The 25345-nt window shown below is 33.4% G+C and overlaps 1 protein-coding gene and 1 long non-coding RNA gene across 3 annotated transcripts in view; both read right to left on the bottom strand.

The window, feature by feature from the left end:
* Positions 1-25345, bottom strand: part of LOC127836362 (uncharacterized) — a 501905-nt gene that overhangs the window by 328782 nt on the left and 147778 nt on the right. The gene's annotated exons all lie outside the window — the stretch shown is intronic.
* On the bottom strand, positions 161-22176 carry LOC127836358 (uncharacterized). Of its 2 annotated transcripts, XM_052362951.1 has the most exons (5): positions 21872-22176; positions 9842-9859; positions 6143-6264; positions 5270-5322; positions 161-3238 (listed from the first exon to the last, which is right to left on the bottom strand). In XM_052362951.1, the coding sequence occupies exons 1-5, from the start codon at positions 21946-21948 to the stop codon at positions 3095-3097; spliced, it is 414 nt and encodes a 137-aa protein (XP_052218911.1). In that variant the 5' UTR covers positions 21949-22176; the 3' UTR covers positions 161-3094. The 2 variants fall into 2 exon arrangements, with proteins under 2 accessions (XP_052218911.1, XP_052218912.1); XM_052362952.1 differs by lacking the exon at positions 9842-9859.

Genomic DNA, 25345 nt, shown 5'->3' with positions numbered 1-25345 from the left:
TAGTGTAAATTTTATTTGTAATATCGCTTGTAATTTGTCCAATATATACGAGTTTTACATTTGTTTCAGTATGTGTGGGCTCGGACTCTGAATAACTTGCATATTACGGCAAATGTATACTTACAGGATATTTCATAATTGGATAACAGAACAAAAAACATTGATAGTATTATTTTTATTTGAATCCGTTTACTAAACAAAAAGCCAGTAAGGCACTGTTGTCTAATATGTATTTAAAGAAATCACAGAAACCAGTAAGTAGCAGTTCAGACTGTGACAATGGTACCAGTACGTAGCATGTCAGACTGTTACAATTGTTCCAGTACCTAGCATGTGATACTGTGACAATAGTACCAGTGAGTAGCATGTCAGACTGTTTCAATGATACCAGTATGTGGCATGTCAGACAGTGAAAATGGTACCAGTAGGTAGCATGTCAGACTGTTACAATTGTACCAGTACATAGCATGTTAGATTGTGACAATGGTACCAGTACATAGCATGTCAGACTGTTACAATTGTTTCAGTATATAGCATGTTAGATTGTGACAATGGTACCAGTACCTAGAATGTCAGACTGTTTCAATGATACCAGTACATAGCAAGTAAGACTGTGACAATGGTACCAGTGCCTAGCATGTCTGACTGATTCAATAATACCAGTACGTAGCAAGTAAGACTGTGACAATTGTACCAGTACCTACCATGTCAGACTGTTACAATGGTACCAGTACGTGTCACATCATACTGTTTCAATGGTTCCAGTACGTAGCATGTGAAACTGTGACAATTGTACCAGCATGTAGCATGTGAGATTGAGATAATTATACCAGTACGCTGCTTATGAGATTGTGACAATGGTACCAGTACATGGCATGTCAAACTATTTCAATGGTACCATTACGTAGCATGTGAGCCTGTGACAATTTTACCAGTACGTAGCCTGTCAGACTGTGACAATTATACCAGTATGTAGCATGTCAGACTGTGACAGGTGAACGACTCAATAGTTCTAAAAAAATATTCAAAGTGCAAAACGATTAAACGTTAACGTACTAATTTAACAATTAGTTGTTTATAAATCGCATTGGTCCAAAATAATGTGCATCCAGTAACGGAATATTGATAACAACTTTCTGTATTGGTCGTTAATTGGAATATACACTTGATGAATTATACTAATCACGGTTTCACACCGATTGCACTAATAAACTATTTATGAAATTACTCAAAACAAAAACAGGCACATTGTAAATTGTGATAAATTGTCAACTAAATTGTCATCTTGTAAAATTAAATATATCAGTACAAGAACGCCTGATGCAGACTTAAATGAAATGCGCCTTTTTTTATATGATATAACAATTTGTTGCGCAACTTTTTTCATCATAGCTTGGAATGTAAATTGCATTCATTTTGTCAATGAGATATCTTCGAAAAGATTGCTATACAATTTTGTGTTTTACTGTACAGTGCCTTGGGTTTTAAAGATACACTGTGAAACTATTAAATTCTTTATGTCATCAAGTCTGCTTAATGTCAATGCATGTCTTCAACGTGTAGGCCATTTATAACATGCACACCATCGAAACATGTCTTAATTGGAAAATAAAATAAAAAAACTTCGTTGTATAAACGAAGAATATTAAAAAATACAAAAGTTTCTTGCAAGAATTAGGTAAAAATGTTATAGAAAAGTGCAATTCAACATTGTTATGTGTTCGGCTACATAGCACAACACCTAAAATTTGAACAAAAGTAATTAACTCCAGGCAGATCAAAACATGAACATGAATGACAAGAAACAATGGGGGAAAACATGAAGTCAAACATTCTCACGATTAAGCATTCTTAGTTGATTTGTTCTCCAATACAGATTTCAAGTGAAGCATTTGACCCATTTATGCCTAGTGGACTCTCTCATCCTTCTAAATTGGATCAATTTATTTCTTAAATTAGGGATGTCTTGTATATTTATTTCTATATTTAGAATATTTCTTACAGAAATTCCTTTAAGCAAACAGCGCAGATCCAGATGAGACGCCGCATCATGCGGCGTCACATCTGGGTCTACGCTGTTTGCCAAGTCTTTTTTTTCTAGTCGCTAGGCATAAATGGGTTATTAAGCCAACGCGTCCATACATTCTACATGAAAAAATATTGTGTACGATACGTTTATTTTGCATAAGCACTTATTATTTTTCTCTCCAGATAATTTGTATGGATTAATATTATTCCTATAAATTAAAAATGACATTTTTTACCATTAATTTATTGCACTGCTTCATGATATATATTCACTCATATATTAAAATCGACGTAAACACTTTACATGGAAACGGTGAGAAAGGCATTATTACCAGACATGACCTCCACAGACGTTATAAAGTAAAAACCCGCTACAAAATCAAAGTAACGTCACAGATTTCTATCACAAATGTATGGCAAGCGGTTCGACGCATAATCCCAAGAAACTAGGTTTCTAATGAGAACCTAGGTTCTCATTCTGAGAACCTAGGTTCTCGCTTGAAGATTGCACATGGCTTCAAGAACCCAAGTTTTCAAATGAGAACCTAGGTTTTCATGAGAACCTAGGTTCTCATTTGAAAACATAGGTTCTCATGAGAACCTAGGTTCTCATTTTGAGAACCTAGGTTCTTATTTTGAGAACCTAGGTTCTCATGAGAAACCTAGTTTCTTGGGATTATGCGTCGAACCGCTTGTCATACAAATGCCAGCATTAGGCTTAAATTAAAATTAAGCTGGATTCACACAGCTTATTATGGTTCACTAATATCACTTAAGTATAACTTCTTATTCCTCTTTAAAATCATATCGATGTAACAACAACAACTTTTGAAGTCAAAATATTTTGTACTAGATAAAACCAAACGATTTCTGTTTAGACAAACATACAATTTACTAAACCAAAGCTATATTTATTGAAACACTAATATACAATTACGATATCCTCTATATCTAACGACTTAAGAATGCAAATTAAGTGATAACATTTAATTAATTTTCCAATACGAACGTCGTTAGTACGGGCGTAACATGTGCCCAAAGAATCCCTGGTATTGCCATCTGACAACTAGTCACACTCGGGGACTTTGTAGCCGTCAATGGTGAGGGAGTAGACCAGGCCCTGCCCAGGGTCTTTACTGCAGCTAATCCGGGCCTTGTAGGACGACCCAACGAGGAAATCAAACGTTGCACCCTCTGGGCTTACATCGGTCTTAAAAGAGACATAACGAAGCTAATACTGCATAAGTTGCTTTGAAGTCGAGAAAACTCGTACATCGTGAACCGAATTTGGTCCGTAATTAATCCATTTATGCCTAGTGGACTCTCCCATCCTTCTAAATTGGATCAATTTATTTCCAAAATTAGGGATGTCTAGTATATTAATTTCTATATTTAGAGTATTTCTTACAGAAATTCCTTTAAGCAAACAGCGCAGACCCTGATGAGACGCCGCATCATGCGGCGTCTCATCTGGGTCTACGCTGTTTGCAAAGGCCTTTGTTTCTAGACGATAGGCATAAATGGGTTAAATGTGGTGAATATTGTTCAGCAATAATAACATATATGCGAAATTTATAAGAATAACATGTATCAGTAGAAACAACAGTGTTGGGCAACTGAATATAATGTTTGTGGCAAATATTTGCTAACGTTGTAGTCGTATTATCGTTACATCGGCGCATTCATTCAATAGAATTTGTGTACAGCGTTGAAATTGTAACATAAATCAACAATAGCGCGCAGTCATAAATGTTTCAGTATTATCGCGCATTTAAAGGACAGGCTTACATGGTTAAAGCCACACACCTTGAAATGAAATACATGTTAATCAATATATATAGATGCAAATTGAAAGTGTGCAAAATTGTCATTAAATCTATAGCCTAGTTAGCAAGTTATTTCTGGACGTATACGTCCATTTCGACAAACGCGATTATTTGAAGTTTCAAAGCGCAAAAAGACGGATTTCTACCTTGTAACCACCAGATATATTCTAATTGGCATAGATAAAATATCTTTCTTATTTATACTTTAATTTACTATGCAATGTATTTCATTTCAAGGTGTGTGGCTTTAACTGATTAGTACGTCATAATAGCTTACACACAAAACATTGAGGAGTTTTGTTGTTTTTGGTCATAGAATCCAAGCATTAAATCGATTAGATTATGAAGCTATTTGCGTTTTTTAATACCACACACTTAAAGGCTCTATAAAGGTGACAAAACCAATTATTATGCATATCAACTGGTCTTATTTTTACCGGATTCCAGTTACTCTTGCATAGAAACTGCTAATAACACAGCTTAGGTACAACGTTGTCAAGAATTATGGAAGATAAACCCGTTTCATAATTGGAAGAAATGTTTACATTTTTGCAACTAACGTGATGTGAAGCCTCAGAGCGTTGACATATGCTAAAAATAGCCGAAAGAAAATTCAATTTTAATTCTATTTTAACAACTTTTTACCAGCAGAAAGTAACTTATTAGATCACTACAAACGTTTTAACCATTTAGAAGAGACCTACTTTGTGAGTGATACCGGAAAACGTTAAAAGTCATCATTATATTTTTGGTGACCTGAGTCACTTTCACTTTCTCTTTCGCGAGTAAACAGCGATGTAAATAAACTGATTGTTTGTAAACACAATTGACTTGGAGGACACTTTATTTTGAGCTCAAAACAAGTTGTATTGCTCATTTTTTTTATTATTATGTCCAATAGCATATATATATTGTTTTTTGATAACCTTTATAAATAAAATATGAAAAAAGTATTGAAAAATCTGTAAATAATTACGTATCTTCACCTTTATAGAGCCTTTAACCTACGATTGGTCAACTTATTGTTATAAATGTATCTCTTAGTCAAATAAAAAGCAAAACTAATTATTTGGTACGTAACACGTTCTTATGAAAACGAGAGTCGGACGTTTGTATTAACAAACTTATACGTAAGTAATGCATTTTTGTCGAACGACAAATCTAAATGACTATGCGATTTAAGAAGAAGAATAGTTGACAATCACTATCAGTTTTGTTCATGTCAATTGTTTCACATGTTCTTCAGTTTTAAGACATACTCACAATAATTTCATATTTACTTTACGCTAAAAAAAAATCAGTTGTTACTTAATTTTCTCGTGCAAACTTTAATAGAACAGGGCAAGCACTATATGGATAAAAAATTATGTGTTTCAACACAATTACGCCAAAACATAAAATGCAAGTGGTCGTACCATCACATTGGTTATTTCGTCGTCGTTTACAAATATGTCGACCGTGTCTTTGTCTGGAAAGAAAAAAAAACAAGTCAGAAGTTAAATAATACTTTCTGTACAATTATATCGTAATCATGATTATGACAAGACGAATTTCACTCTATGTATATATTTTAGATATAAATTGTGTTTTCCTCTAGTAAGGGATATTTTATTACATAGGTGTCTATATGCGAAAGTACTATGTCGATTTTTTTCCAAATGTATATACAGTTGGTGAACAACACAATTTCAAAAGAAATGGTATCGAAACCTCAATACAATTACATTAACATTCCGTGTGTACAGTCGGAAACTCTTTGATTTACAAGCGGCATTTACACCAAATTACATTTACACCATTAAACACAAATTATTCCGTACATATGTTGTAATACGACACATAGACATCATAATCGTAAAAACACAACGTAATATCTGAATTTCGATTACGTCAATGTATGATTATTTTTGTGTTGGTTATACAGCTTTATTCCCGTCCACACATTACAAATTGTATTGTATTGTATTGTTTTGTTTTGTTTTGTGAGTTGCATCTCTGCATTTCGATTTCATCAAATGAGTCGCGTTCCGAGAAAACTGGGCGTAAAGTGTCGTCTGAGATTAGCCAGTGAAGTTCGCACAGGCTAATCAGGGACGACACTTTTTGCTTTTATGACATTTTTCGTTTAAATGAAGTCTCTTCTTAGCAAAAATCCAATTAAGGCGGAAAGTGTCGTCCCAGGTTAGCTTGTGCGGACTGCACAGGCTATTCTGGGACGACACTTTACGCACATGCATTATGCCCAGTTTTCTCAGAACACGACTCAATTTATTGTGTTATTGCCTCACCGTTTGCGAGGAACAGGACCACGTTATAGTACTCTCCTTCGATCTCGAACGACCACATTTTGGTGACGGCATCTAACTCACCGGCCTCAAGCTCTTGGAGTTCCGCCTCCTTCTTGAGTCGCCTGATAACAGTAAATGTAAGTACTATGTATTATGGTGATTTACCCAGTATAGCTAGACCGGTATGAAATACCGTTAAACGAACAGTTATATATTCAACGTAACGGTAATGATGAATATATAACTTTGCATAAAGAGTTTTAGTAAAATTACAGTTACTGCTGTGGTTTAATTGAACTTTGTTGAACAACTTGAACAAATAAAACTGAATATACATTAGGAAAAAATGTGTCCGGTTTGTTTGCGTACATTTTCATAAATAAATGCATGTATGTTTCTTTTATTAACGCTTTTTTATATGTCATGGTGTATTCATGGCTTCATTAATACTGTAGTGTTGCTATTGAATTACAAGGTTGATAAACATAAATTTTGTTTTAAGAGGAGTAGCATACTTTTGTGAGAAATGCTACATACATTGCTAACAGAAGATGCATACATGTGTAAAGAAGATGAATGCATTTGCACATGAAGATACATACATTTGTAAAGCATTTATTTAAAAAAAAATAAAAGCAGATGGATAGCACATGTACGGTTAAATTTGTAAAATAATATTTATAAATTTATCAGATATGAAGCAAACATTTTTAAATAGAATATTCATACACTTGAATGCATACAATGTTGTGTTTTATTGTCCCTTTTTCACGCAGTTGTACCTTAAATAGCGAGTCATTAAAATCTAGAAAATCCAACTTTGATATAATTTATTTAACTACTGTGTAATGGAAGTAACTTTAGTTTTAATTGTATATTTCGACGGCAAATCTTGACATTTCCGTTAAAAAGGAAAAAAACCAACATTTCTTGAATTATTTGAGAAACCAGAATTGTCCTAATTTAGGCCTGACGTTTTACGTATACTGTATTAGAAATCTAGCATACATTGCGCAATGATCATCTGTTAATTAGAAATCAGGCGTGTCAATAGAATTTTTCTGTTGCCAGCAAAATCGATATCGTAGGACTTGAAATCGTGACAGAGTTAGCCTCGATTATTCAGCGGATAACAATTGAATAAATTCCCAGTATCGCTTACAAAGAAATCAATTACACGGAAAGTGTGAAACAAATAACCAATGACAACCCAGGGATTTACCCATGGAACGCATGCTGAATTATGCACTGAACGTTTCTAATTAATATTGCATTAATTACTAATGAATAGTCAAGTTATGCGAAAACTGGAAACGGTAGCTTGACTACAACATAGACCGCATAATCCGTTTAGTTGCAAATTATGCTTAGACTATTTGAAGTAAAAGGTTTATTTTGATAAAATTTTAGCTTACGTAAAATAAAAAAAAGCCTCTTATCACACACCTTTTATGGTTGTTAATGTACATGTACAACACAATAATTATAAAGAGCATTAAGGAATATGATTATCGTGAAAAAAAAGAAATAGGAACTAACTGATAACTTTACGTTCTGAATCTCTTAAGCCAGTAAAACTACAGAGATTTATTTCACCAAAGAGTATTTTGCAAGTTACCATCTATGTTTAAAATTCATATAGATAAAATATAAATTATGTGTGTATTGTAATACAACAGAACATTTTATTCTTAAAATGATGCAATGCGATGTCCTTTTCTTGCATATTGTGCACTTAATAAAAGTTTGAAAACGATTCAGGTGTAAATAAAATATTTTGATCAGTATACGGATGAACTATGAATTCGGGTGAAACACAACGAGCACTTAAATTGATTTGTTTTTTCAGTATTAAACACTTATGATGGACAGTATAAACTTAAGTGACCACTATATTTAAGTGATAAATAGAGACATATGGATTAAAATTGAATATATTGAGAGAAATTGGAAATGTATAATGGATACACACATACAACATTGTTCTAATTCTAGTGGATATGTCTAAGCATTCTCGTACAATGTTATTGTCATTACAATAGTGAAGTTGGGCGACTTCAAAGACCTTTTTCACACATTACACACAAACAAACACTAAAAGCAACTTAAAACAAAAATCTGGAAAGAACAGCACAAAGTATAAAACGAAACGTATGATTATTACATATATAGTGGAATATATGGCTCTGATCAACGCCAGCAATTTGGAAGCAAATATTAGAAAATTATTTGATAAAATCATAACACTCGCATCAATGAAATGATATCTTGTTTGATATATTTTGGTGAATTTAAAAACCGTTTATTATGGTGAATGTACGCAATAAAGTGACGTACAGTAAACGTTGTAGCATTGTTTTATGAAGATTGCAATAATGTGAAGATAATTGGATAAAGAGGAAATTGTCAAATACAGATGACTTTTTTGCTCATGATTTTAATCTGAACCACTCCCTAAGGCACGTGGTTTTTTAAGTCTCGCCTAATACACTTATCTCTATCCAACACTTACAAAGTATTCTCTATGTCGATGTAATATTGCTTATCAATTACTCAATCTTCGATTTTTAGTTGTGAAGGATATGACATGACTTGAAACTTTTCTGACTAAACACCAATTATGACCGAAGACAAATACAATAAAATGGCCGCTAATCAACGAAAATTTGGCAATGCAGTGGCAAAATATATGTATATACGCAATTGAAGTGAGAACTATATTTAACCATTTTTACTCGGGATTGGGCGATGTTTTGCAACGAATATTTTGTTATTTTATGTGCTCTTCTTCTACTGAAAAATCAAAAAGCAAGCACGGTTTCAACCATCGACGATATACCAAATATGTTACAAGCAAACATCGCGTATACAATGCTGTACATTGTTCAAACATCGGAAAAGTTTAGTTAGCTTTCGAGAAACATTTATAGAGACGATCAGAGACTAATCATAATACCTTAAATAAGATTGTGGGTGTTGGGGGTCATCCAAATTTTAAGTGTGTTCGTTGACAAATCAATACTTGTAACTTATGTCCTTTAGAATCAAACACACATGTCTTATTATATTAATTATGTCTTTTCTATAATTTTAAAATAAAATGTAAAATAATGGAAGCGAAAACCTAAACAAATTTAAAAATAGACAACAGCTTAAATTCACTCAAATAGGTAGAAGTAAAAGAATGTGTTCTCTTTTCTGCATACGTTGACGAAACTTGTTGCATTTAAATTCTCAAAGCGAATACATTCATTTACTTGTTGCTAAGGTAATAAGTACAATATGACTTAATCATTTACTTATTTGATGAATGTTAACAAACGTTTTAACGTTTTTTTTTCTTCAGATTATTGGTTTACTTTACTCTGGTTTGCTGATGTAACTATTATGTGCTTACGATTATTTTACAGACGAAAATAACCAGAGAAAATGTTTTTTCCAAAACACCATGCAAACAGTCTTTTGTTTTCTGTACGAATTCGCCGACTGACATAAGTCCAAAAATAAAACCAGTCAGTTTATTTGGAATACACCCATAATGTGACTTTAAAAAGAAAACACTAGAAAAGATATGCGAAAGATTTGTTTGCATCTACATGAAAGATGGAGAATCGATAGACATGAACTTCAAACAAGTGCGGAAAATATGTCTCTATTACATAAAAACACGTATTTATAGTTATGTATGCATATACTTACTCTCGTCTATTCTGTACCCTTTATAAAGAGGAAATCACAAATCAGTAATTTTGCCTCGAGCACATATTATTACAAGAAATCAAATAACTTGATATAACATAAGAAAAATAACACACTCCCGTTATGCCCCCCCTCCCAGAAAAATCAGTTATATTAATGTATCATATGCAACAAATATAAAATTATCTAAATAATAAAGAATTATTATTTAAAAAATAAAATGTCAAATATATACTTAGCATTTAGATTAGTAAATGCCTTTAGCTTTATTATACAGGTTAAAAAAAATAATATAACATTGTTCATATTATTAATGGCTGATGCATAGTTTTGCTACATGTATATTTCTTTTACCCTTCTTTAAAATAATCTCCATATCAAGTTGTGTGTACAGAAAATTATCTTAAGTGTAAAAATATAAGTTTTGTGGAGATAAAAATAAGTTTTAAGATTTATTTTGGTGGATACTTAATAAGGATACTTAATTAGAAAATAAAAGTGCATGAGAAAAGATGCAATTATGTCCACAGATTTTTGAAGATTAAATACATGGTGCAAAGTAAAAAGATTGCCTCATGTTTTCAGCTACAAGACATTGCTACATGATTGAAAAAGGTGAATACTGTTATTAAAAAATCAGTTCAATTTAATTGTCTGTTTGAAACATATTACAAAAAACAACAACAGACAAACCTACAAACAAACATCTGTTATATTTGTAAAAGTATGTATACATTTGTATAACCAAAGACTTTTGGCGAATCAAGATTAAATAAGAATGGAAATCGGTAGAAGGTGCATATAGCTATGATAAATCACAGTTCTACATTTAATGTTATTTATCTGATCAGACAAACGCTTTGTATTAATAAATACTATTTATAGAACCCCAAAAGTCATCAAATTTAAGTATTTGGTTTTTGCGACACAATAATTAGACAATTCTCTGTCAAACGACTCTGAATTATTTCCTGATATTTTTATGTTATAATCATCAAAGTCTGTGCATGTCTTTGCTCTTTCTGCATGAAATGCTTTTATTTATTGTATTTTTGTTTATGTAAATAATTTTAGTTATGGCTCTAGCTGAGTGTGTTGAACATCAAAGGAAACACATTGTCGTATTCCTGTTTGCAAAAAATATTTTGGTAACATATTATATATTATTGCTATATATGCTTGGCATTCCACAAATAAATGTTCTAAATTTTACTCACATTGTTTACAAAATGAACACAATAAACATCATTGACTTTTATTTTATTTAACAAACTATTTGTGCCAAGTAGCCTGTGGAGTATTATATATTGAAACCACTGAACCTTCACACGACCAACTGAACCTTCACACAACCCACTGAGCCTTCACACGACCAACTAAACCTTCACACGACCCACTGAACCTTAACACGACCCACTGAACCTTCACACGACCCACTGAACCTTCACACGACCCACTGAACCTTCACATGACCCACTGAACCTTCACACGACTCACTGAACCTTCACACGACCCACTGAACCTTCACACGACCCACTGAACCTTCACACGACCCACTGAACCTTCACACGACCCAGTGAATCTTCACACGACCCACTGAACCTTCACACAACCCACTGAACCTTCACACGACTTGTTGTTAAAATGGGTAATTCAAATATGCATTTCAATTTGTTTTCATTAATAATGGTGTTATATTTTAAACATAACGTTTGCTTTAACGGATGGTGTTTTATTTGTTGTATTTGGAATTGTAAACAGTCATTTTTGTTCAAAATAAGTTGTTAATTGGAGAGGAGGTGGATGGGGGCGGGGTAGGAACAGTTCCGATGATTTTTTGGATACGACAATATATTGTTAATGTGTTAAGCAATTGCAAATGTCACTACTGTTTTATTTTGACGTTCATGTTCAAATGAAACTCTTTTTTACAATAATATAGGTTTCTTTGTTTTCTTATATAAACTATTAAATCCAGCCACAAACGATAATAAAAAACTGTTGTTTTTTCTTTAAATAGATGTGGATTATAAAAAGCGGAAAATACAATAACTCTTCTGAGTTTACTTCTAATTTAATTAAATTCAGTCAGAAGCTTTTCAAAGAAAAACTACCCGAGAGTGTCTTATATTGTGGATTATAAAAAGAGGAAAATACAATAATTCTTCTGAGTTTACTTCTAATTTAATAAAATTCAGTCAGAAGCTTTTCAAAGAAAAACTACCCGAAAGTGTCTTATATTAAAGCATAAATATAACTGGAATGACCGAATTTGAAAAATTATTAATATCAAATTACAGTTTTGTGTTATCTATCCAGTGTCGCGTTTAGAATTGAATTCTTTGTAACCAAATAACCTTATTTGCTGAAATGAATATGTTAAAATGTATCTTTTTTCATTCCTCCTTCACTATATTATTTTACTGTTGTGTAAAACTTTATATTGCTATGCCCGTCCCTCAGAACTAGGAATACACGAATTTATTGAATAAAAATCGTGATGGATGGGTTAGGAAGTTTTATGCCTCGGTAACACTGTCACGAACCAGAGCTACGAATGAGCTACGATTCAACCGGCTACGAATGACTACGAAATTGCCAAAATTCGTAGGCCGCTACGATTTCACAACGAATCTACAATCAAAATGTTGGAAAACGAACAAGGACAGGTACGGACTGCTCTTGATCGACGCGATTTAGTACGGAGAGCCACGAATCGGTACGATCAAACTACGAATCCGCTACTTTCTGGTACTATTAAGTACGATGCTATGCGAATTAGTACGATCTAACTACGGATCCGCTACGGTCTAGTACGGGTAAGTACGAACTAGAACGGTCCGCTACGAAGCAGTGGGAATTGCAACGGACTGGTACGGACAGGTAGGAACGAACTACGATTGAACATTGCGCCCATAGCCTCTTGTATTGTTATACACAGAATACCTCCAAAAAGAGAACATGCACGCGAGTAACAGAAATAATGGAATCAGCCGTGTCTGGGGAAAAGTCTACCTCCTTCATACAAAACCAAGAGCCGGGTCGTCTTAAAAGCCAGTCTCTTATCCACCATCTCCTTTTTCTTCTCTTACCTGATAAAGTATGTAATTATTGATATAAACATATAGATTATGCTTAGGAAAATATGACTATTTTTTTATTATGTCGGCTATTAATTTAACAATTATTAAATCACGTAAAGGTAAGAGGAAGATCCAAAAGGCATATGAGGCAGACACTTATCTGCAAATAAAAAAATATATATTATTAGTAAGTTCAAATTATTATATTTTCAAAATACGTAACCTTTAGCACAAAGCTTTACTAGTTATACGATATTGAATCATTATTACCTCTGTGCATGTCGTCAAGCAGCTCGACTACGGCCTTTGCATTTTGTGCAATATCAATATCCAAGTGTAACAAATTTATCACCAACGCAATTTGCTGGCGGTTCATGATTGTGAACTCAACAAATGCAAGTACGGTTGCTTTATAATTTCAATGATGTATTTCAGTAGCAATTTATTGTAGTGGACCGTACATGTCCGTACTGTTTCGTGCTGAAATGTAGTACATCGTTCCAGATCGTGCAAATTCCTGCCTATCCGTAGTACAACGTACTAGAACCGTGGCTTTCCGTAGTATATCCGTGGAATAATCGTAGCTAACACGTAGCGTAACCGTACCGCTCCGTATTTCTTCGTATCAATCCGTAGAAGTCCTTGAAAATCTTTTGGCCTCCGAAAAGGTACGGACGACTATGGTGTCGTTACGAACTAGTACGGATCAGTACGGTTTAGTACGGACTGCTACGAATACGCTACGGTCGATAAATTCGTAGCAATTTTTTGAACATGTTCAAAATTTGTCAAGAGTCGCTACGGATATCCAAAAACTATTACGACTGATCACGGATCAAGTACGGAAAGCCACGGTTCAGTAAGGATAGCTACGAACTGTGCCGAAAAGTATTCGAAGCTCGTTCGTAGCTCTGATTCGCGACAGTGTGACCGAGGCATTATCCACAAGTAAATAAAGATAAATGTATTGCTTTCACATTGATTATCATTTTTATTGGTGTTCAAATTCTTTTTTTCTATGTGTAAGCACTTTTTTCCATTTCAACAATTTAACAAGTGTAATTAATGTTAAATTTTTACATTGTAATTAATGTTAAATATTTTGGCAGGTAAACATTTAAATATATTCCAAGCACGTCAAAGCTGTGGTGCATCCATTTTAATTTCCTGTTTGATTGTATTGTATCAGAATTATATATGTGCAGGCCAATACATACATCAACTATTTTATCAAAATAACATTAAGACTGGAAAACATAACTGTAAGTGTTTGATTTAAGAAGTGTTCAGTACCGTTCAATGAAATAGAAATATCGTTAGATTTTTTTTTAACAACTTATGTTCAAGTCCATGAATTATTTTAGCTTTATATTATTATTAACTGTAAATACAAGGTACACATTTTCAGAAGTTATGCTATAAACATAACATGAATGGGAATCTCCTTGTCTACTGACTATTGCAATTGGGAAAAACAAGATTGTATGTAACCACACCGATATCAGCTGGTATATAATCTTTATATAAGTCGCGTTCTGAGAAAACGGGGCTTAATGCATGTGCGTAAAGTGTCGTTCCAGATTAGCCTGTGCAGTCCGCACAGGCTATTCAGGGACGACACTTTCTGCTTTTATGGTATATTTCGCTTCAAGGAAGTCTCTTCTACACGAAAATCCAGTTAAGGCGGAAAGTGTCGTCCCTGATTAGCCTGTGCGGACTGCACACGCTTATCTGGGATGACATTTTATGCACATGCATTAAGCCCAGTTTTTTCAGAACAAGGTTTGTATAAAGAATGACAAGACTGCCACATGTCTTGACCAAAATTAAAGACGGAATGAGTTTTTTTATGCCCCCGAACCGAATGATCGGGGGTATGTTGTTATTTGCCTGTCTGTCTGTTATTGTATGTGGCTGCCTGTCTGTCTTTGTATGTGTTTGTGTCTGTCCCAAAACTTGAACCTTGGTCATTACTTTTGCAATATTGATGATAGCAACTTGATATTTGACAAGCATGTGTATTTCATGGAGTTGCACATTTTAAGTGGTGAAAGGTCACGGTCATCCTTAAATGCCAAAGGTCAAATATATGGCTTTAAAGAAGCGCAGTTGGGGGCATTGTGTTTCACAAACAAAGCTCTTGTTACAAAGAGTCACACCAATTAAACGAATGTTTGTTCAAAGTCTGCACTTCAAGACTTTTCTAACGCAATTATGCTCAAACTTGCATATCTCAGTTATTAGTTAAGATTTTTATTTAAAATTTGACATGTGATCATTTGACTATATTAAGAGCAAGCTAATGATAAAATCACTCATCCGTGACGATTGGACGCTTGAACACGTGCGGTATGTATAGTTTCCACTTTTTGCTTATGGAAATGGTGAAAAGCGATATTATTATAATTGTATTTCAATTTAACCATTAAAGGTGGTTTCTTACACAAGGAAAACATACAACTTTTTTTATTGTACTGCTCATATGAATAATTAGGAGAGCAATCGAGCATTTTTGCAAATTGAAGGCTACCTGCACATATATTAGAGACGTTTCTAACGCAAAACTATTTAAACCTGACTATCTCACTTATAACTTAACATTTGCAGTAAGAATTGTAGATGTAATCGTTTGACTACATTCGGTTTAAGCTAACGATACAAACATTCATCCGTGACGATCGGACGCTTTGGCACATGCGCGGTTGCGCTTCTGAATATTCACATGAGCAATTCATTTTTTTTTTAAATAGTTATATGCTTTCCTGGTGTAAGAACGCACCAGAAATGATGAAATTGAAATAAATTTAAAAGAATAATATTGTGTTTCACCATGCCCACGTGCAAACATATTAAACCATACATAGCCCACGTGCCGAAACGTCCAATCGCCACGGATGAATGATTTGATCGTGAGCCTGCTCAAAATGTATTCAAATAATCACATGTAAAATAAAAATAAAAATCTTAACTATTAGCTGGGCTATTCACGTTTGAAAAGTATTGCGTTATAAAATTATCCATGTGTACTAGGAAAAGTAGACCAGTGATCTCATTTTCTACAGAATAATCCACAATTTATTAGATATATCGTGTACTCTCCTCTATAAATCTCCCTTTAATCGCCAAGCTATAACACTCGATGTAAATTTGTAATCAGTTTTGGAGGTTTTTGTTTATGCTAAGTCTTTTGAGTCCTTCAATAATTTCGCTCGTTTCATGACGTCACATTTGGTCTGTCTTCGCACACCTTTTACAATCGATGGTCTGTTCTGTTCTTGTTTGGCACATACTCTCCGAGCGCGCCATTTAAGAAGCCAGATATGCAGACGCTGTTCCGGCACCCCGACTGTTCAATGTAATCACATGCCTCGTGTGTTTCTTAAGAGGATTGGCTGTATTTGTTTAAATTTGTCTATTTCCTTATACCTTACATTTAACGCTTTTTAAGCGATCGCAATTCTTTTGATTTGTACACAATCACGTTCAATAATTTCCGTTAAGTTCTTAAAGTATTATTTGATGATGTTTGTTTAAAGACTGTATCGCTCTTTGTTGGACGTTTGAACGTTTTGAACTCATTTCTCTATTCGCATTTCAAAACGTTACGTTTCTGAATGGTTTGGTTGCATATCGGTGTGTTTAGAAGTCACAACTTCCTTTTATTTGTTTATTTAAAAAGTCACACTTGCGTTTAACATAAAAATATTACTAAATCGATGTTACTACGTCATAATCACCTACATAAATGTAGTTAAATGATGTTATTGGCTATGCTTGGACGCTTTTAATGATTGGTCGCTTATCGAATTCAACGGGTGTGTCATACGTGATGAACTGACACTCAACATGGACGTTAGTAAGTTACCGGTAAGCACTGATATATATATTTGAAGTAGGAACCAATCTTGCTTGTTTTCCTGAAATCCATTTACTTTAACTATTAATGAGATGTATAGCTTTCCCACAGAGCACTGAGCTCATTGAATGTTCATTTATCGCTAGCAGTTGTTCTTAAAAAACGTGGCCGTTTGACCTGTTACCAGGTTCTGTACCAGTCAGCATAGCTACATGACAAAGATCAATTTGTGTCCTCTTGGTACTGATCTAGGCCAATCTCCCCGGCATAAATATTGATTATTGGGTCTATTCAAAACCGATAAATTATTACTGTACAAACTGTCGCTTATTGAAAAAGAAGTCATCAATTGGACAATAAAAAGCCCCACCGCACCCGACTGCGGACGGCAATATGACATTTTAAATATTCTGGGTCATAAATTCAATTCAAGTCATATCTCATGCTGTTTAAATTGTTCAATAAGTTTGTAATAGCTCAATAAGTTTGTAATAGCTTTTTAAGTTTGTAATTTCAAGTACTATGCATGTAAATATTGTAATGCGCATTCATGAGTATACACCAAAAGCTTATACAACTATGAGACTCATATATGGCTTCAAGCCATTAAATAACGTGATGTAAAAATATACCTCCTCTTTCTGGACTATTTAACTATCTGACATCAATTGTAATGTTATGGTGCCTTCCTACTCGTTGTTTGTGAGTTTAATTTAAAAGGAACGCGCTTTTAATTAATATGTGAGTTAGGATGTTAAACAAATAAAACATCGTTAATAAAATTGCGGTCAATGTTTATCTTAACGGAAATTACTGACTCGTTTTTTTTAAAGTCAGCATGTGACCTTTTTTATTGCATGAGCTTCGTATACTTCGGGTTCCAAAATAATAGTTCCCGGCTTTAAACAGTAGACGATTCGTAACCTAATGATATATAATAACCTAAGTGTATAGTAATACTAAACATAGTATTTTACTTTGCTGTTTATCCAAAGTACTGCCCTTTGCTTATATTCACCAGAAGTCCACACTTCTTAATAAAGTTACTTTATTTGTTTAACCCATTTTTTGCCTAGCGTCTAAAAAAGGCATGATACGGCGTCTCATCAGGGTCTGCGCTGTTTGCGTAAAGGAATTTCTGCAAGAAATATTCTAAATATAGAAATTTTGCGTAAAGGAATTTCTGCAAGAAAAATTCTAAATATAGAAAAAAGTATACTAAACATCCCTAATTTTGGAAATAAATTGATCCAATTTAGCAGGATGGGAGAGTCCACTCGGCACAAATGGGTTAATATAGGAATAATGAAACTCCCTAAACATCGTCAGGGAAGGAGGGAAATTATCATGACCATCCGCTTGTCTTTTCTAAGGCCAGATTTGTATACCATTTAGCCTTGTTCTGAGAAAACTTTATGTATGTGCGTAAAGTGTCGTCCCAGATTAGCCTGTGCAGTCCGCATGCATTAAGCCCTGTTTTCTCAGAACACGACTCCATTTATCAAAAGACATACAGCTAATCAGTTCACATAAACATTGGATATGTCAATGCAAAGACTATGGGGTTTAAACCGGTTGAACGACATGCCGATCCTCAGCTCGTTATTAGTCACAAAACACATACTTGTACATAAACATACCTCTTGATTGGCCATTCGAATAAAATATCAATATCATTGCAATTTCAGTGCAGTTTAATACCGATTGGTTAAGTTTGTTTTATCAGAGCAATGGAAGTAAATCTTTATGAGAAATTATGAAATAAAGTGATAACATTTATCAGCTAAACCACGTTATGTTGAGAAGATGTAAAATCCCAACTTCATAGAGTACACAATCCAGATCGACCCGATGCATCTCAGAAATATCCATTTAAGGTGGCGTAAAAGTCTTAACTACATAGCATGGATGTTTATGGACACTTATTTAATAAGCAAAAGCAGCAGTTTATGATCATTACAAATCTAAAACAGCACTCGAATCTAATTGACAAGTGGCCGATTCTTTAATGCATATGCGGTTCGTAAGCCTGAGTTTGAATCAAGTATATGTACACGTGTAGTGTTTTTGCGCGGCGTTACGTCTATTTATTATGTGTTTGTTATTTAAACATGGTCAGGAAATTAAAATAATAGGGACTGAACCCGAGTGTAATCAAACTTTATAAAAGTAATAATAAACTCCACTCCTTTATTTGCCGAAGTCGTTGACCTGGTCAAACATCATATAATGTGTACCCAAACAAATTCTCCAATGTAAACTGTAAAAGCGTTCATGGGTAAAACTACTGTTTATTCTAAGAATAAGGCAGTAATCGGTATTCTTCTTTCAGCCTCATGGCCGATGCCGCAAACACCGATAAGGTAATACAAAATTAAAGGGCTTATCAATAAATTCTTATGTACGTCGATATGCTATTTTTGTAATAACGGTGCGTTGGAAATAAGTTTGATACAATAACTTATAAAGAATATACTTTGGACTGGTTTTATACTTGTCAAGCAAATATTTATCGTTTCAATTATAATCATAAACTAATAATTTATAATCACAACACTATTTTACTTTGGCTCACGGCAAACAAGGTGATCCTCATACCACTTCTTATATTCGAACATTTTATGTAGATGCACATTTATAAAGTGTTTAAAACTAGATACATATGCTTATATGTATTCCATTAAAGGGACCTTTCCACAGATTTTGGCATTTTTTTGAAGATTGTCATTAAATGCTTTATATTGATAAATGTAAACATTGGATATTAAAGGCTCCAGTAAAAAATCTAGAATACAATTTAAAAAAAGAAAAAAGGTAACCCTCAGCAGGGCTCGAACCACTGACCTTTTAGTTCAGTAGTAAAAAGTATCCTACTTAGACCACTCGGCCATCCTTCCGTATACAATATCGGAAGTATTTTATACTTAATATAAGCAATCCTCGTAGTTTCACAAAATATAACAACATCAACAGAACTCTATAAATTATTAAATCGTTTCGCTTTGCAACGCTTTATAATTTTCAGGTTTTTAAATCGTCAAAAGATGCATATAATGGCTATTTAAGAGCATGGTAAATATTCAGTATTACTGTTTCCTCACAAATATCACAACTAAAACGAAAATTTGCGAATATGAAACAACTTTTTTGAATTTTGTCTATTTCCCCAAATGTAAAAAGGCCACTTTAAAGGCAACCATTCAAATAGCAACTAACTGTGCAAACATCAGCAATTACGTTTGGGCGCGTACAGTGAAGAACGTAAAAAGAATACAAAAGGGTAACTATGTGTGAGCCGTAAGTGGTTGAAATTAAAAGCATTCGTTTTATTTGATAACTAAGAAATTAGAAAATAATAGACGCACATAATTTCACATTTTATAGATAATATCCGGTCGCGCCCTGGTACTGTTTGTTTAGTTGCTATAACAGGTTTAAGTAGTTGGTCAGAGGATGTGGTGGTTAAAGTAATGTATAAGTATTTCTTGTTATTTTAAACACATGTATTTTGCGATATGTAAAGCATAAATAAGCTAACTGTGTATCTTTAAAAATGCCATAATGTTCGAAACATTTTTTTAAGATAAACTTGTAAATATATATGCGATATCAAATAAGCGCAATTTAAAGAAGCATTTCAAATTTACCTTAAAATGACTAAAAATTTGATTGATACACCAACATGGCCTCGCAAGATTTGACAAAGAGGTAAATTATCAGCTTCAAAACTCTATTTAATGGCGATGGTACTATGTTTACTTTCAAACACGTATTATACAAATTTTGTATTTTACAGATAATTCCGTATTCAGTTTGTTTCTTGCTAATTAAATACATAATTATGTATGGCATTAGTTTTTAAGGACGGAAAGTATTTCCCAAATCATACAATCCATGGTTTATAAAAAAAGGTAATTTGCAATATTCATTATTTGATAAATTCGTGTATGAAAGAATTTCTTAAGGGGACTACAGGAATAGACGAGTACATGAAACAATAATTATGTGTATTTCACAAATCATTTTGACTGTAATAGGTGAGTACCTAACTACTCTTTAAATAAATTATAATACGTGAATATAACTGATATATTATAGGAAAGGAACTAAAAGCCGGGATATGTCGAACAATGATGGTATACTAATATAAACGTAGGAATGTGTGTGGTTTTGTGTAACATGCACATATGCCGGCTCGAAGCTTGCGCAATTCACTAATACTGACTATGGAGTCTTACCCATGATTTGCACGTCTAAAATCAGTATGATATATAAATAATATGAACATTAAGTACATGTCAATGAATATATGTGTAAATCAATGATCAATCAAAATGCGTTTTAAACAAAATTAAACGCCTGCACGAGAACAAAAATATAGTACACGCAAATCATAAACTCTATTTCTCGTATGTTTGGCCAATAGGTTTTGCTGGAATGTTTTATCGGAATTTAATGAAACGTTATTTAAACTTATATTCAAAAAGTAGAATATAAGATTGAAAGTTGAAATATATTTAAAAGGTAGGTAATTCAATATTTGAATTTGACAGCTTGTTGCTTAAAACTTCAATCAACAAGCAGAATAAAAAATCAAAAATAAAATAAATGTGATTGCCTTTCCAAATTGGAACTAGAGGCAGTGAACGCTTTGAGGGGCTGCCCTGACAGATTTTGTCCCACACACACATTAGATAAACTTCAAATATTTAACAAAACCATCAGACACATTCCAATTTGTAAATAGTTTGGCGGCACTAAGGTATCATAATTGTCTTGCATTATTACCGATTATTCACTGACAAACCGGTATGTGAAATGAATGTCTGTTATTTTATTTCTCCCCTTTTATATTTTATTTATTAATTAATTCGTCAATCTGTGAGGATACCCCCCAAATAAATGTTTGTATTTTAAATAATTGTTTCATATATTATAATAACTATCATCTTACAAGTATGCTTCTCGTTACTGAATCGCCGAATTATCAAAGGGCCAATATAAATTTTAAACATTGAAATACGACAATAAAACTATGCAATCATGAAGAAACTATAACCATAAATAAATAAAAAAATGTATTCAACTCACTTATCTGCTTTCTTCTTAAGTGCCCTCGCTATGGCCCTTTGCTTCGTGTTGCGACAAGCAGACAGAATGACAGACATCTTGTGCAAATCTTTTTGTCGTTTTCGTACGTTAAAATACTATTCCTCGATAGAGCGAAACACACCGTTATTCACGTCCTCGTACGTACGCTTTAGGAGCTTTAGTGGAATAAATATTTCTGACTTCCTTACCGGGTATTTAATAATAATTCTTGCAAACATCCGGTGCAAAACTTTACTTAAACTGACTCTCGATCTAATAGATCACTTGGCAACGGGCCAAATACCTGAAGGCAACATCGATTTCAGACTGAATTCAGAGCAAAGGCGCTCCAATATTAGTAGAGGCTTTAAATTTTAACGATCGCCGTAAACCAGTCTGTAATCGATATATAGTTCCGTTGGACCTGGCATCGACCGGGTAATGCTGTATATGCAAATGGAACCATAACTTTAATGTTAAATTGTTGCTATGTGGTGAACCCAACATGTCTTGGGATTTTAATGAAATGGTGTTCAGAACAGTACAGACATTCATAGCAGGCTCAAAAAGGTTTTAAATTTTGTATAAAATTGTCAATAACATGCATACAATGGTAAATAATAACTATTTTCAATAACTTTACAATGGTTAACCTACTTTCATGTTTATTTATCTGTGTATAATTATGTTAAACTAACTGATTATGTTGTTGAACTATTAATAATGTATTTTAGTAAATTATGTTATATAATTATCCGGGAGAGGATCCAGATAATGTTGCAAAATCTTGTAATCCAATCCCATGCATATTTGATGCAATAAATACGTTTAAACTAACTAATGCTGTATATTTAATCTTCGATAGATTTTAATTTGCAGACAAGAACTCTGCGTCGGCACTGAATCAGCCGAACCGTAGTGTACTCTGATGAAATATCTGCAAGTATGAAAGCATAATGCCAATTAGATTTCAACAATCAAAGCGCTGAAGGCACTGATGATGTTCGCTATTGCATACTTTAACACGCAATTCATTTTTCAAAATCAATCGTAAGTTTGAAATGAACACACGCCATTCAACTTTATAAAGTGTGTGTCATAGCGCACGGGTCGAGTTTTGTGTACACTTTTTATCATCCTTGTTATTTTATAGAAATAACCTAGACAAAATAAAAACAACATGCTTTTTGGACGTTCTGAAAGCATAAAAAGAATGATGAAATGGTAATGAGAACTTAATATAAAGATAATTTGCAGTCACCATCATATTAAAGGAATATGTTTTCTAATATCAAATAACTATCTCACCAAGAATATAAATTCATAATGAAAGTTCCGTGTACAAAACTTTTGATTTTTGACACCATATACAAATTCAAAATACACAATAATATTCGTATCTTGTATATTGAGGAATAAAAGTATATAAACATTGCTGTTTATGCTTTACTTGTTACCCGAGCAGTTCACATGGTGTCAACAACGCTGACATAAACATAGGTATAGAGCACTTATGCGCTTTTAGGCGTAGCTGTTTTACTCAGTTTTCATCTTAGTGACTTTTTCATAACGCCAACAGACAAGCATGACTATTTTCAAATATTTAATAAGCTGATTCGAGATACAACCTCTGAATTTTTGCTACATCACTGCGTATGTGCTCAAATCAAAGGATGTAGCACTGTTCAGTGTAAGGAATTCCGGACTACTCTCTGTATGCTAAAACGACACAAAGTGTGGCCCTGTTACAATTACGCGTTACAATCCATCTCGCAGAATTTCACTTTCGCCTCCAAGATGAGAAAACAATCATTAGCGAAATAGTATAGTGTCACGATAAGAGAAAATCGTTTAATTATCATACCACAATGTTTGCCGTACTTGATCAGCACGTCTGGAAATCATTCCTTAATGTGTGTGCCATTATTAACAATTTTGCTATTTTTAATTCAATTTTGTATCAAAAAGAATTGTTCTTAAATGTGGCATTTTCAATTCGCAATATGATTTGTAATGACCCTTGTCATGCGAAAATGGGTCTTATTCCATATGCACCCTTCATATAAATAGCCCACTCCGCTATCTCTCCTTCTGGTAAGGAGAAACATAGCATATTGAGTGATTTTATAGCAAACAGCATCGCCTATGGCCTGACTGCGCAAAAGCACATGTTGGGTTAAACAAACGCTTGCCGAAACGCATAAGACCCATTTTCGCACGACGGCGCTATTGACGTGTGATTTAAATGTGTCGAAAATAAACTGCGTTTAAATCAAATATCAACATACGATATATTTCGATAGTGAAGAAAGAAACTCATAACAAGGCATATGAGGACACATATGAAGTGCTCTCCCGTAGTATATTTTTTATCTACTCACACTAATGTGTGGTTTGACAATGCTAACACACATTTCGTGCGGTGAATATGCAACTTACAAGTGAAAAACACAACACAATAGTTTAACTTTTGTTTAATTGTATTTATTTCATTTCGAAAAGTAAATTGCAAACTTTATTTCAAAGTCAGCGTATACGCCGACTACATTTTTAAAAGATATTAGTTGTTATAAATATATTTAATATATTATAACTGCACAGGCTAATCTGGGACGACACTTTACGCACGTGCATTATACCCGGTGTTCTTAGAACGCGGCTCAAATAAATGACAAATAAAGACCGTCTTTTCGTCATAAGAGAGTGCCGCATACGTTGTATGAAAATTAAAACATTCGTTCTTGAAATAAAAAATGACAGAGGATACAATGCTTGCCAATATCCGAAATAAAAACAGCAATGGCATAGTCATCGCATCAAGACAATGACTTCAACGTTTCACAGGGTTGTTATAATGTCAAGCTGTGGCACACGGATGTTCCTTGGAGAGTATCTGTATACATATTCATGATCCTCAAACATTGCTCATGTCAAAGGCTGCCAGCACGAATAAATCTCAAACATTAATCAATGACTGAATACGATCTATACATTTTAAATATTGTTTCATTTTGTTTAAGACAAATTTAAGTTAAACGAGTACATACGTAAATACCATATTGTTAAACAGACTATTTAAACAAGAAAGTAATACCTTTTCTGACTGTTGTTTATGTTTTATAAAATTAGTGTTTTCAATAATTACAAAAATAGCAACGTATTAATGTTCATCATGACAAATGTTATCAGCAGAAACAGCAGAGCAAGTCAGGACCTGATTATTTATTAAATAATTTGTTGCTACTCTATAAGCAATCGTTATAAAAATATGACTTAAACATATGATGTTGAGGTTTTTAGAATACACATAAAATGTGCACTACATTCATATCGGGTTTTGGTAAATAATAATGCATCTCAGCATACACATAACATAGTAATAGTCATATTTGATTATGGAATACATGGTCAACAAAATTATAATAATATAGTCAACGAAACAAACAAACAAACACACCAGGTTCAAACGCACGC

This window comes from Dreissena polymorpha, chromosome 6, assembly GCF_020536995.1.
Source record: "Dreissena polymorpha isolate Duluth1 chromosome 6, UMN_Dpol_1.0, whole genome shotgun sequence".
Lineage (NCBI taxonomy): Eukaryota > Metazoa > Mollusca > Bivalvia > Myida > Dreissenidae > Dreissena > Dreissena polymorpha.
The sequence above is the reverse complement of the archived record's forward strand: the minus strand, read 5'-3'. Positions and strand labels throughout refer to the sequence as shown.

Coding starts and splice junctions, on each gene's coding strand:
- LOC127836358 (XM_052362951.1), bottom strand. CDS start 21,948: ATGTCTGTCATTCTGTCTGCTTGTCGCAACACGAAGCAAAGGGCCATA. Junction 5,323..6,142: donor GGTCCTGTTCCTCGCAAACG/GTGAGGCAATAA, acceptor TTTTCTTTCCAG/ACAAAGACACGGTCGACATA. Junction 3,239..5,269: donor ACGAAATAACCAATGTGATG/GTACGACCACTT, acceptor GTCTCTTTTAAG/ACCGATGTAAGCCCAGAGGG.